The sequence below is a fragment of the Pristiophorus japonicus genome, unplaced genomic scaffold (assembly GCF_044704955.1).
Source record: "Pristiophorus japonicus isolate sPriJap1 unplaced genomic scaffold, sPriJap1.hap1 HAP1_SCAFFOLD_3652, whole genome shotgun sequence".
NCBI lineage: Eukaryota > Metazoa > Chordata > Chondrichthyes > Pristiophoridae > Pristiophorus > Pristiophorus japonicus.
Window position 1 is genome coordinate 871 of NW_027253491.1, and position 13,881 is coordinate 14,751.

Sequence of the window (13,881 nt, forward strand, 5' to 3'; positions counted from 1 at the left end):
GAGAGAGCGAGAGAGCGAGAGAGGGAGAGAACGGGAGAGAGAGAGAACGGGAGAGAGGGAGAACGGGAGAGAGGGAGAACAGGAGAGAGGGAGAACGGGAGAGAGGGAGGGAGGGAGAGAGGGAGGGAGAGAACGGGAGAGAGAGAGAACGGGAGAGAGGGAGGGAGGGAGAGAGGGAGGGAGAGAGGGAGAGAACGGGAGAGAGAGAGAATGGGAGAGATGGAGGGAGGGAGAGAGGGCACACAAACATTAAATGATGAGCTAATTGTCTGACTGTGTGAAGTGTGACCCTCACTGGGAGACGTGCCCTGGGTAGATGGACTGGGTTTGTGTACTAACTAAACGCAGAGAGCCCCTGAACCTCCGGATTCAGGGTTCCCTTTTCCCCGACGGCTGGGATCAGTTGGATTGACGGTTGGGTGAACTACAAACGGCCGGGATGTTAATCAAACCCCGGGGACTCACTAGTGACACAACACAGTGCCTACCCGTACCCCTGCCCTCTCTCCAACCCCCGGTCACAGTCCCGCAGGGGGTCAGTTTGACAGGTTAGCCCCTTCCCCCAGTCGCTGTACAATGGGGGACCCTTCCTTCCCTCCCCTCTGGTTGGGAAGACCCTTTACGCCCCTCCCCACACTCTCTGCCTCGTGCCCAGGAGTCTCGGTGACACTCACCTTCCGCGCAACTTGATGGCCTCGTCAAAGCGTCTCTCCTCCATGGCCTTGGTCACGTCCTTCGTCTGCCGAGGAGAAGACACACGGTTATCCCGAGTTGTCCGGAGCGCGCACTCCTCCCTCCCCCGCACTCGCTCCTGGCCGGATCCCTGCACCGGGAGTTGAGCAGAGTTGGGTTGGGCAGGGCTGGGTAGAGTTGGGTTGGGTAGAGTGGACCTCAGGGGTCAAATCGATTCGTGACCCAACTCTATCCAATTCTGCCCAACCCAACTCTATCCAACCCAACTCTACCAAAACCCAACCAAAACCCAACTCTTCCCAACACAACTCTACCCAAACCCAACTCTACCAAACCCAACCAAAACCCAACTTTGCCCAACACAACTCTATCCAAACCCAACTCTACCCAACTCTACCAAACCCAACCAAAACCCAACTTTGCCCAACCCAACTCTACCCAAACCCAACTCTACCCAACTCTACCAAAACCCAACCAAAACCCAACTTTGCCCAACCCAACTCTACCCAAACCCAACTCTACCCAACTCTACCAAACCCAACCAAAACCCAACTCTGCCCAACCCAACTCTACCAAACTCAACTCTACCCAACCCAACCAAAACCCAACTCTACCCAACCCAACTCTACCCAACTCTACCAAACCCAACTCTACCCAACCCAACCAAAACCCAACTCTACCCAACCCAACTCTACCCAACTCTACCAAACCCAACTCTACCCAACCCAACTCTACCCAACCCAACTCTACCCAACCAAAACCCAACTCTGCCCAACCCAACTCTACCAAACCCAACTCTACCCAACCCAACCAAAACCCAACTCTGCCCAACCCAACTCTACCCAAACCCAACTCTACCCAACCCAACTCTACCCAACCCAACTCTACCCAACCAAAACCCAACTCTGCCCAACCCAACTCTACCAAACCCAACTCTACCCAACCCAACCAAAACCCAACTCTACCCAACCCAACTCTACCCAACTCTACCAAACCCAACTCTACCCAACCCAACCAAAACCCAACTCTACCCAACCCAACTCTACCCAACTCTACCAAACCCAACTCTACCCAACTCTACCCAACCCAACTCTACCCAACCCAACCAAAACCCAACTCTACCCAACCCAACTCTACCCAACCCAACTCTACCCAACCCAACAAAAACCCAACTCTACCCAACCCAACTCTACCAAATCCCAACCAAAACCCAACTCTGCCCAACCCAACTCTACCCAAACCCAACTCTACCCAACCCAACTCTACCCAACCCAACTCTACCAAACCCAACTCTGCCCAACCCAACTCTACCCAACTCTACCCAACTCTACCCAACCCAACTCTACCCAACCCAACTCTACCCAACTCTACCAAACCCAACTCTACCCAACCCAACTCTACCAAACCCAACTCTACCAAACCCAACTCTACCAAACCCAACTCTACCCAACTCTACCCAACCCAACTCTGCCCAACCCAACTCTACCCAAACCCAACTCTGCCCAACCCAACTCTACCCAACTCTACCCAACCCAACTCTACCCAACTCTACCCAACCCAACTCTACCCAACCTAACTCTACCCAACTCTGCCCAACCCAACTCTACCCAACCCAACTCTACCCAACTCTGCCCAACCCAACTCTATCCAACTCTACCCAAATCCAACTCTACCCAACTCTGCCCAACCCAACTCTACCCAACCCAACTCTACCCAACCCTACCCAACCCAACTCTACCCAACACTGCCCAAACACAACTCTACCCAACCGAACTCTGCCCAACCCAACCCTACCCAACCCAACTCTGCCCAACCCAACTCTGCCCAACCCAACTCTGCCCAACCCAACTCTGCCCAACCCAACTCTGCCCAACCTAACTCTGCCCAACCTAACTCTGCCCAACCTAACTCTGCCCAACCTAACTCTGCCCAACCTAACTCTGCCCAACCTAACTCTGCCCAACCTGACTCTGCCCAGCCTGACGCTGCCCAACCTAACTCTGCCCAACCTAACTCTGCCCAACCTAACTCTGCCCAACTCAACTCTACCCAACTCAACTCTGTGAGCTGTGAGGAGGATGCTAAGAGGCTGCAGGGTGACTTGGACAGGTTAGGTGAGTGGGCAAATGCATGGCAGATGCAGTATAATGTGGATAAATGTGAGGTTATCCACTTTGGTGACAAAAACACGAAGGCAGAATATTATCTGAATGGTGATAGATTAGGAAAAGGGGAGGTGCAACGAGACCTGGGTGTCATGGTACATCAATCATTGAAGGTTGGCATGCAGGTACAGCAGGCGGTGAAGACGGCAAATGGTATGTTGGCCTTCATAGCGAGAGGATTTGAGTATAGGAGCAGGGAGGTGTTACTGCAGTTGTACAGGACCTTGGTGAGGCCACACCTGGAATATTGTGTTCAGTTTTGGTCTCCTAATCTGAGAAAGGACATTCTTGCTATTGAGGGAGTGCAGCGAAGGTTCACCAGACTGATTCCCAGGATGGCAGGACTGACATATGAAGAAAGACTGGATCGACTAGGCTTATATTCACTGGAATTTAGAAGTTAAAATTCTGACGGGGCTGGATAGGTTAGATGCAGGAAGAATGTTCCCGATGTTGGGGAAGTCCAGAACCAGGGGTCACAGTCTAAGGATAAGGGGTAAGCCATTTAGCACCGAGATGAGGAGAAACTTCTTCACTCAGAGAATTGTGAACCTGTGGAATTCTCTACCACAGAGAGTTGTTGGGGCCAGTTCGTTGGATATATTCCAAAGGGAGTTAGATGTGGCCCTTACGGCTAAAGGGATCAAGGGGTATGGAGAGAAAGCAGGAATGGGGTACTGAGGGAATGATCAGCCATGATCATATTGAATGGTGGTGCAGGCTCGAAGGGACGAATGGCCTACTCCTGCACCTCTCTCGCCTGCGATCCATGTGTGTGTCTCTCTCTCTCTATATACACACACAGGTTGATAATGAAGAAAGCTGCGGACTGCAGGAAGATATCAATGAACTGGTCAGGTGGGCAGAGCAGTGGCAAACGGAGTTTAATCCGGAGAAGTGTGAGGTGATGTATCTGGGGAGGGCTAACAAGGCAAGGGAATACACATTAAATGGTCGGACACTGAGAAGTGTAGAGGAACAGAGGGACCTGGAAGTGCAGGTCCACAGATCCCTGAAGGTAGCAGGCCAGGTGGATAAGGTGGTTAAGCAGGAACACGGAATACTTGCTTTTATTGGCCGAGGCATGGAATACAAGAGCAGGGAGGGTTATGCTCGAACTATATAAAACACTGGTTAGGACACAGCTGGAGTACTGCGTGCAGTTCTGATCACCACATTACAGGAAGGATGTGATTGCACTGGAGAGGGTACAGAGGAGATTTACCAGGATGTTGCACTGGAGAGGGTACAGAGGAGATTTACCAGGATGTTGCACTGGAGAGGGTGCAGAGGGGATTTACGAGGATGTTGCCGGGACTGGAGAATTTTAGCGATGGGGAAATATTGGATAGACTGGGGTTGTTTTCTGTGGAATAGAGGAGGCTGAGGGGAGACCTGATTGAGGTGGATAAAATTATATATCACATTTATATGTCGGCAGCAATCACCACACGTTAAAATAATTCAGGCACGGGCATGTTCCGCTCGCTCAACTGGAGTTGAGGACCTGGGACATCGGGACTTTCACTGAAACATCTGTGAACGCAAGCCACCGGACTCTCCCCAAGACACTCACCATCTGCACCAGCTCCATCAGCGGGAGACGAATTGCCTGATTTCCCGAGAGACTGACCACGCAGGCGGGTGTTTCAGGGGTTGCTTCCAACAAGGCCATCACTGCCTCCACTCCCATCCGACTGCCCTGAACACGGGGCGATAGAAAAACCACGGCCATTAAATGGGAATCATACAACGGGTTACGGCACAGAGTGAAGCCAGTCGGCCCGTCGAGATCCGCGATGACTCTCTGCAAGAGGTCCTCAACCAGTCCCACTCTCCCCCCCCACCGCCCTTTGCCCGGAGCCCCGGCAATATTTATCCCTTCGGGACTGATCCAGCTCCCCTTTTCAAAGCCGCGATTGAGTCTGCCTTCACCGCCCTCTCAGGCCCCGTATCCCAGAACCAAACCACTCGCTGCGCACAAGGGTTTTCCAACATCTCGCCTTTGCACCTTCTGCTAGTCGCCTTAAATCCTGCGTCCTCTGGTTCTGAGCTCAGTCAGTACCGCGCCTCCGACAGTGCGGGGCTCCCTCAGTACTGCCCCTCCGACAATACGGCACTCCCTCAGTACTGCCCCTCCGACAGTGCGGGGCTCCCTCAGTACTGCCCCTCGGACAGTACGGCACTCCCTCAGTACTGCCCCTCCGACAGTGCGGCACTCTCTCAGTACTGCCCCTCCGACAGTGCAGCACTCCCTCAGTACTGCCCCTCGTACAGTGCGGCACTCCCTCAGTACTGCCCCTCCGACAGTGCGGCACTCCCTCAGTACTGCCCCTCCGACAGTGCGGCGCTCCCTCAGTACTGCCCCTCCGACAGTACGGCACTCCCTCAGTACTGCCCCTCCGACAGTGCGGCACTCTCTCAGTACTGCCCCTCCGACAGTGCAGCACTCCCTCAGTACTGCCCCTCGGACAGTGCAGCACTCCCTCAGTACTGCCCCTCCGACAGTGCGGCACTCCCTCAGTACTGCCCCTCCGACAGTGCGGCGCTCCCTCAGTACTGCCCCTCCGACCGTGCGGCACTCTCTCAGTACTGCCCCTCCGACAGTACGGCACTCCCTCAGTACTGCCCCTCCGACAGTGCGGGGCTCCCTCAGTACTGCCCCTCCGACAGTGCGGCGCTCTCTCAGTATTGCCCCTCCGACAGTGCAGCACTCCCTCAGTACTGCCCCTCCGACAGTACGGCGCTCCCTCAGTACTGCCCCTCCGACAGTGCGACGCTCCCTCAGTACTGCCCCTCCGACAGTGCGACGCTCCCTCAGTACTGCCCCTCGGACAGTGCAGCACTCCCTCAGTACTGCCCCTCCGACAGTGCGGCGCTCTCTCAGTATTGCCCCTCCGACAGTGCGGCGCTCCTTCAGTACCGCCCCTCCGACAGTACGGCGCTCCCTCAGTACTGCCCCTCCGACAGTGCAGCACTCCCTCAGTACTGCCCCTCCGACAGTGCAGCACTCCCTCAGTACTGCCCCTCCGACAGTACGGCGCTCCCTCAGTACTGCCCCTCCGACAGTGCGGCGCTCCCTCAGTACTGCCCCTCCGACAGTGCGACGCTCCCTCAGTACCGCCCCTCCGACAGTGCGACGCTCCCTCAGTACTGCCCCTCCGACAGTGCGACGCTCCCTCAGTACTGGCCCCGGGGAGTGTTGGCCTGGATTATGGGGCTTAATCCCACGACCTTCGAGCTCACGGGCAAGAGTGTGCTACCCAGAGAGCCATGCTTAACACTGGTCAACAAATTCCATGGCCCATCGAGACTGAGGGGATTAACGTGTGTGTCCTCTTACCAGAATCCGGTCAAAGGCAGAGGGAGTCCCACCCCTCTGTACATGACCCAAAATGGTGACTCGGGTGTCGAAACCAAGCCGCTTTGTAACCATCTGTGAAAGAGAGGGAGACAGTGAGGGAGAGAGGGAGGGAGAGAGGGAGAGAAAGAGACAGAGTGTTAGGGTGCAATTAGTTAACACGTGTTGTACCTGGGAGTGTTTGATGGGACAGTGTAGAGGGAGCTTTACTCTGTATCTAACCCCCTGTACCTGCCCTGGGAGTGTTTGATGGGACAGTGTAGAGGGAGCTTTATTCTGTATCTAACCCCCTGTACCTGCCCTGGGAGTGTTTGATGGGACAGTGTAGAGGGATCTTTACTCTGTATCTAACCCCCTGGACCTGCCCTGGGAGTATTTGATGGGACAGTGTAGAGGGAGCTTTACTCTGCATCTAACCCCGTGCTGTACCTGCCCTGGGAATGTTTGATGGGACAGTGTAAAGGGAGCTTTACTCTGTATCTAACCCCGTGCTATACCTGCCCTGGGAGTGTTTGATGGGACAGTGTAGAGGGAGCTTTTCTCTGTATCTAACCCCGTGCTGTACCTGACCTGGGAGTGTTTGATGGGACAGTGTAGAGGGAGCATTACTATGTATCTAACCCCCTGTACCTGCCCTGGGAGTGTGTGATGGGACAGTATAGAGGGAGCTTTACTCTGTATCTAACCCCGTGCTGTACCTGCCCTGGGAGTGTTTGATGGGACAGTGTAGAGGGAGCTTTTCTCTGTATCTAACCCCGTGCTGTACCTGACCTGGGAGTGTTTGATGGGACAGTGTAGAGGGAGCATTACTATGTATCTAACCCCCTGTACCTGCCCTGGGAGTGTGTGATGGGACAGTATAGAGGGAGCTTTACTCTGTATCTAACCCCGTGCTGTACCTGACCTGGGAGTGTTTGATGGGACAGTGTAGAGGGAGCTTTACTCTGTATCTAACCCCGTGCTGTACCTGACCTGGGAGTGTTTGATGGGACAGTGTAGAGGGAGCATTACTATGTATCTAACCCCCTGTACCTGCCCTGGGAGTGTGTGATGGGACAGTATAGAGGGAGCTTTACTCTGTATCTAACCTTGTGCTGTACCTGTCCTGGGAGTGTTTCATGGGACAGTGTAAAGGGAGCTTTACTCTGTATCTAACCCCGTGCTGTACCTGCCCTGGGAGTGTTTGATGGGACAGTGTAGAGGGAGCTTTTCTCTGTATCTAACCCCGTGCTGTACCTGACCTGGGAGTGTTTGATGGGACAGTGTAGAGGGAGCTTTACTATGTATCTAACCCCCTGTACCTGCCCTGGGAGTGTGTGATGGGACAGTATAGAGGGAGCTTTACTCTGTATCAAACCCCCTGTACCTGCCCTGGGAGTGTGTGATGGGACAGTGTAGAGGGAGCTTTACTCTGTATCTAACCCCCTGTCCCTGCCATGTGAGTGTTTGATGGTACAGTGTAGAGGGAGCTTGACTCTGTATCTAACCCCCTGTACCTGCCCTGGGAGTGTTTGATGGGACAGTGTAGAGGGAGCTTTACTCTGTATCTAACCCCCTGTACCTGCCCTGGGAGTATTTGATGGGACAGTGTAGAGGGAGCTTTACTCTGCATCTAACCCCGTGCTGTACCTGCCCTGGGAATGTTTGATGGGACAGTGTAGAGGGAGCTTTACTCTGTATCTAACCTTGTGCTGTACCTGCCCTGGGAGTGTTTGATGGGACAGTGTAAAGGGAGCTTTACTCTGTATCTAACCCCGTGCTGTACCTGCCCTGGGAGTGTTTGATGGGACAGTGTAGAGGGAGCTTTACTCTGTATCTAACCCCCAGTACCTGCCCTGGGAGTATTTGATGGGGCAGTGTAGATGGAGCTTTACTCTGTACCTAACCCCCTGTACCTGCCCTGGGAGTGTTTGATGGGACAGTGTAGAGGGAGCTTTACTCTGTATCTAACCCCCTGTACCTGCCCTGGGAGTGTTTGATGGGACAGTGTAGAGGGAGCTTTACTCTGTATTTAACCCGCTGTACCTGCCCTGGAAGTGTTTGATGGGACAGTGTACAGGGAGCTTTACTCTGTATCTAACCCCCTGTACCTGCCCTGGGAGTGTGTGATGGGACAGTGTAGAGGGAGCTTTACTCTGTATCTAACCCTGTGCTGTACCTGCCCTGGGAGTGTTTGATGGGACAGTGTAGAGGGAGCTTTACTCTGTATCTAACCCCCTGTACCTGCCCTGGGAGTGTTTGATGGGACAGTGTAGAGGGAGCTTTACTCTGTATCTAATCCCCTGTACCTGCCCTGGGAGTGTTTGATGGGACAGTGTAGAGGGAGCTTTACTCTGTATCTAACCCTCTGCACCTGCCCTGGGAGTGTTTGATGGGACAGTATAGAGGGAGCTTTACTCTGTATCTAACCCCGTGATGTACCTGCCCTGGAAGTGTTTCATGGGACAGTTTAGAGGGAGCTTTACTCTGTATCTAACACCCTGTACCTGCCCTGGGAGTGTTTGATAGGACAGTGTAGAGGGAGCTTTACTCTGCATCTAACCCTCTGTACCTGCCCTGGGAGTGTTTGATGGGACAGTGTAGAGGGAGCTTTACTCTGTATCTAACCCCCTGTACCTGCCCTGGGAGTGTTTGATGGGACAGAGTAGAGGGAGCTTTACTCTGTATCTAACCCCCTGTACCTGCCCTGGGAGTGTTTGATGGAACAGTGTAGAGGGAGCTTTACTCTGTATCTAACCCCCTGTACGTGCCCTGGGAGTGTTTGATGGGACAGTGTAGAGGGAGCTTTACTCTGTATCTAACCCCGTGCTGTACCTGCCCTGGGAGTGTGTGATGGGACAGTGTAGAGGGAGCTTTACTCTGTATCTAACCCGTGCTGTACCTGCCCTGGGAGTGTTTGATGGGACAGTGTAGGGAAAGCTTTACTCTGTATCTAACCCCCTGCACCTGCCCTGGGAGTGTTTGATGGGACAGTGTAGAGGGAGCTTTACTCTGTATCTAACCCCCTGTACCTGCCCTGGGAGTGTGTGATGGGACAGTGTAGAGGGAGCTTTACTCTGTATCTAACCCCGTGCTGTACCTGCCCTGGGAGTGTTTGATGGGACGTGCAGAGGGAGCTTTACTCTGTATCTAACCCCCTGTACCTGCCCTGGGAGTGTTTGATGGGACAATGTAGAGGGAGCTTTACTCTGTATGTAACCCCCTGTACCTGCCCTGGGAGTGTTTGATGGATCAGTGTAGAGGGAGCTTTACTCTGTATCTAACCCCCTGTACCTGCCCTGGGAGTGTTTGATGGGACAGTGTAGAGGGAGCTTTACTCTGTATCTAGCCCCGTGCTGTACCTGCCCTGGAAGTGTTTCATGGGACAGTTTAGAGGGAGCTTTACTCTGTATCTAACACCCTGTACCTGCCCTGGGAGTGTTTGATAGGACAGTGTAGAGGGAGCTTTACTCTGCATCTAACCCTCTGTACCTGCCCTGGGAGTGTTTGATGGGACAGTGTAGAGGGAGCTTTACTCTGTATCTAACCCCCAGTACCTGCCCTGGGAGTATTTGATGGGGCAGTGTAGATGGAGCTTTACTCTGTACCTAACCCCCTGTACCTGCCCTGGGAGTGTTTGATGGGACAGTGTAGAGGGAGCTTTACTCTGTATCTAACCCCCTGTACCTGCCCTGGGAGTGTTTGATGGGACAGTGTAGAGGGAGCTTTACTCTGTATTTAACCCGCTGTACCTGCCCTGGAAGTGTTTGATGGGACAGTGTACAGGGAGCTTTACTCTGTATCTAACCCCCTGTACCTGCCCTGGGAGTGTGTGATGGGACAGTGTAGAGGGAGCTTTACTCTGTATCTAACCCTGTGCTGTACCTGCCCTGGGAGTGTTTGATGGGACAGTGTAGAGGGAGCTTTACTCTGTATCTAACCCCCTGTACCTGCCCTGGGAGTGTTTGATGGGACAGTGTAGAGGGAGCTTTACTCTGTATCTAATCCCCTGTACCTGCCCTGGGAGTGTTTGATGGGACAGTGTAGAGGTAGCTTTACTCTGTATCTAACCCCCTGTACCTGCCCTGGGAGTGTTTGATGGGACAGAGTAGAGGGAGCTTTACTCTGTATCTAACCCCCTGTACCTGCCCTGGGAGTGTTTGATGGAACAGTGTAGAGGGAGCTTTACTCTGTATCTAACCCCCTGTACCTGCCCTGGGAGTGTTTGATGGGACAGTGTAGAGGGAGCTTTACTCTGTATCTAACCCCGTGCTGTACCTGCCCTGGGAGTGTGTGATGGGACAGTGTAGAGGGAGCTTTACTCTGTATCTAACCCGTGCTGTACCTGCCCTGGGAGTGTTTGATGGGACAGTGTAGGGAAAGCTTTACTCTGTATCTAACCCCCTGCACCTGCCCTGGGAGTGTTTGATGGGACAGTGTAGAGGGAGCTTTACTCTGTATCTAACCCCCTGTACCTGCCCTGGGAGTGTGTGATGGGACAGTGTAGAGGGAGCTTTACTCTGTATCTAACCCCGTGCTGTACCTGCCCTGGGAGTGTTTGATGGGACGTGCAGAGGGAGCTTTACTCTGTATCTAACCCCCTGTACCTGCCCTGGGAGTGTTTGATGGGACAATGTAGAGGGAGCTTTACTCTGTATCTAACCCCCTGTACCTGCCCTGGGAGTGTTTGATGGGACAGTGTAGAGGGAGCTTTACTCTGTACTTAACCCCCTGTACCTGCCCTGGGAGTGTTTGATGGGACAGTGTAGAGGGAGCTTTACTCTGTATCTAGCCCCGTGCTGTACCTGCCCTGGGTGTGTGTGATGGGACAGTGGAGAGGGAGCTTTACTCTGTATCTAACCCCGTGCTGTACCTGCCCTGGGAGTGTGTGATGGGACAGTGGAGAGGGTGATTTACTCTGTGTCTAACCCCGTGCTGTACTTGCCCTGGGAGTGTTTGATCGGACAGTGCATAGGGAGCTTTACTCGGTATTTAACCCCCTGTACCTGCCCTGGGAGTGTTTGATGGATCAGTGTAGAGGGAGCTTTACTCTATATCTAACCCCCTGTACCTGCCCTGGGAGTGTTTGATGGGACAGTGTAGAGGGAGCTTTACTCTGCATCTAACCCTCTGTACCTGCCCTGGGAGTGTTTGATAGGACAGTGTAGAGGGAGCTTTACTCTGCATCTAACCCTCTGTACCTGCCCTGGGAGTGTTTGATGGGACAGTGTAGAGGGAGCTTTACTCTGTATCTAACCCCCTGTACCTGCCCTGGGAGTGTTTGATGGGACAGTGTAGAGGGAGCTTTACTCTATATCTAACCCCCTGTACCTGCCCTGGGAGTGTTTGATGGGACAGTGTAGAGGGTGCTTTACTCTGTATCTAACCCCCTGTACCTGCCATGGGAGTGTTTGGTGGGACAGAGTAGAGGGAGCTGTACTCTGTATCTAACCCCGTGCTGTACCTGCCCTGGGAGTGTTTGATGGGACAGTGTAGAGGGAGCTTTACTCTGTATCTAACCCCCTGTACCTGCCCTGGGAGTGTTTGATGGGACGTGTAGAGGGAGCTTTACTCTGTATCTAACACCCTGTACCTGCCCTGGGAGTGTTTGATGGGACAGTGTAGAAGGAGCTTTACTCTGTATCTAACCCCCTGTACCTGCCCTGGGAGTGTTGGATGGGACAGTGTAGAGGGAGCTTTACTCTATATGTAACCCCATGCTGTACCTGCCCTGGGAGGATTTGATGGGACAGTGTAGAGGGAGCTTTACTCGGTATCTAACCCCCTGTATCTGCCCTGGGAGTGTTTGATGGGACAGTGTAGAGGGAGCTTTACTCTGTATCTAACCTCCTGTACCTGCCCTGGGAGTGTTTGATGGGACAGTGTAGAGGGAGCTTTACTCTGTATCTAACCCCCTGTACCTGCCCTGGGAGTGTTTGATGGGACAGTGTAGAGGGAGCTTTACTCTGTATCTAACCTCCTGTACCTGCCCTGGGAGTGTTTGATGGGACAGTGTAGAGGGAGCTTTACTCTGTATCTAACCCCCTGTACCTGCCCTGGGAGTGTTTGATGGGACAGTGTAGAGGGAGCTTTACTCTGTATCTAACCCCCTGTACCTGCCCTGGGAGTGTTTGATGGGACAGTGTAGAGGGAGCTTTACTCTGTATCTAACCCCCTGTACCTGCCCTGGGAGTGTTTGATGGGACAGTGTAGAGAGAGCTTTACTCACGTTCTTCAAATACTCCGAGGTTATGGCCTTTCCTTCGCAGTCGATCGCACCCTCTGCCATGATGATGATGTTGAGTCTGGACCCTCGCTGGCGAGTCTGGAAGGAACCGGCAGGATCAGAGCGGGCGGGCGATGGGTTTGACCACAAGTCCCAGAGGGTGAAAGGTCAGTGCATGAACCACTGACCCCACCCAGCTCCCGCTGCGCGCGTCCGTTTAATTCGCCAACCCCTCTCCCTCCACCGCCCTTAAACCCCGGGACATCAGAACATAAGAAATAGGAGCAGGAGCGGGCCATTCGGCCCCTCGAGCCTGCTCCGCCAATTAATACGACCATGGCTGATCCGATCATGGACTCAGCTCCACTTCCCCGCCCGCTCCCCATAACCCTTCACTCCCTTATCGCTCAAAAATCTGTCTATCTCCACCTTAAATATATTCAATGTCCCAGCCTCCACAGCTCTCTGGGGCAGAGAATTCCACAGATTTACAACCCTCTGAGAGAAGAAATTCCTCCTCATCTCAGTTTTAAATGGGCGGCCCCTTATTCTAAGACCATGCCCCCTAGTTCTAGTCTCCCCCATCAGTGGGAACATCCTCTCTGCATCCACCTTGTCGAGCCCCCTCATAATCTGATACGTTTCCATAAGATCACCTCTCATTCTTCTGAATTCCAATGAGTAGAGGCCCAACCTACTCAACCTTTCCTCATAAGTCAACCCCCTCATCCCCGGAATCAACCGAGTGAACCTTCTCTGAACTGCCTCCAAAGCAAGTATATCCTTTCGTAAATACGGAGACCAAAACTGCACGCAGTACTCCAGGTGTGGCCTCACCAATACCCTGTATAACTGGAGCAAGACTTCCCTGCTTTTATACTCCATCCCCTTTGCAATACAAGAGCTACCCCTCACTGGCCCGGATATGACCCCGCTTGACCCTGAGCGCGGGGTCAAAGGGTTCCCACCTCACCTCATTTAGTCGCTGGCACAGGATGTCCTCCCATTTCGGAGGTGGGGGGGATTCGGGAATGAAGACCCAGTCAGCTCCGCACGCTAGACCTGTAACTAGGGCCAGGTATCTGTAGAGAGAGAGCGAGAGAGAGTGAGAGGGAGGGAGGGGGAGAGAGGGGCGGGGGGGGGGGGAGAGGTGGGGGGGAGAGAGGGGGAGAGGGAGAGAGAGGGGGAGAGAGAGAGAGATAGAGAGTGAGGGAGAGAGAGAGAGAGAGGGGGGGAGAGAGAGAGAGGGGGGGAGGGGGAGAGAGGGGGGGAGGGGCGGGGGAGAGAGAGGGGGACAGAGAGAGGGGGAGAGAGAGAGAGGGGGGACAGGGAGTGGGGGGGACAGGGAGTGGGGGGGAGAGAGGGAGGGGGAGAGAGAGAGAGGGGGAGAGAGAGAGGGGGAGAGGGAGGGAGGGGGAAAGAGAGAGGGGGGGGGAAGAGAGGGGGAGAGAGAGAGG

At 53.8% G+C, this 13,881-nt stretch overlaps 1 protein-coding gene across 1 annotated transcript; it reads right to left on the minus strand.

The window, feature by feature from the left end:
* Window positions 1-674: 674 nt before the first annotated feature.
* LOC139250288 (ATP-dependent 6-phosphofructokinase, muscle type-like) lies at window positions 675-13,481 on the minus strand (the record flags this gene model as incomplete). The annotated part of the gene is made up of 5 exons (XM_070872777.1): window positions 13,398-13,481; window positions 12,428-12,523; window positions 6,202-6,294; window positions 4,435-4,560; window positions 675-739 (listed from the first exon to the last, which is right to left on the minus strand). Coding segments are annotated over exons 2-5 (344 nt in total), but the record flags the coding sequence as incomplete, so codon positions are not given.
* Window positions 13,482-13,881: the final 400 nt, after the last annotated feature.